The following is a 557-nucleotide window of genomic DNA, read 5'->3' on the forward strand; positions in this document are numbered from 1 at the left end:
ACTCCGTAACATTGACAAAAGCTCTAAATTTGAAGGCTATAGAAAAAGTGACCTCTAACAATGCTTTGTTTTCTGTAATAATGCGCCAGAGGGAGAGTTTTAGGGCACCTTCACGGATGACCCCGGCGGAGCCCCTCCCCTCGAGCGCGGAGGCGTACTGGATGGTGGGGATCAGCTGCTTGTGAGCGGTGTAGTTCTCCTCCTGGGTCACGGGCTCTCTGTCCAGGGTCCTGGCCCGCCGCCCGGCCCGCCCCGGGGAGCCCGAGGAGTGGCGCTCGGCTCCGGCCCGCGCCTTGGAGAGACCCCGAACTGCGGCCCCGCTGCAGTCGGGCAGCGGGAAGGTCCCGATGCCGCTATCCAGCGTGTAGGTGGAGGCACCAGAGCCTGAGGAGGAAGGAGAGACAGGGGCTGAGCGACCACGAAACGCAGCAATTAATGATCACATATTAAAGGTCACCTATTATGCAAAATCCACTTCTTCATGTCTCTTCTACATCAACATGTGTCCCCTCTTCTTCATGTCTCTTCTACAGAAACATGTGACTGCCAAGGCACAC

General features: G+C 57.3%; 1 protein-coding gene across 1 annotated transcript in view; it reads right to left on the bottom strand.

Annotated features, from left to right (window-relative positions):
• The window catches only part of LOC104942270 (nck-associated protein 5-like), a 17,519-nt gene that overhangs the window by 54 nt on the left and 16,908 nt on the right, over positions 1–557 (bottom strand). The window contains exon 4 of the mRNA XM_010767476.1: positions 109–384. Within this exon, the coding sequence (XP_010765778.1) occupies positions 109–384 (276 nt within the window). The remainder of the gene's footprint in view (positions 1–108; positions 385–557) is intronic.

This window comes from Notothenia coriiceps, unplaced genomic scaffold (genome assembly GCF_000735185.1).
Source record: "Notothenia coriiceps isolate Sejong01 unplaced genomic scaffold, NC01 NC01_scaffold00004413, whole genome shotgun sequence".
NCBI lineage: Eukaryota > Metazoa > Chordata > Actinopteri > Perciformes > Nototheniidae > Notothenia > Notothenia coriiceps.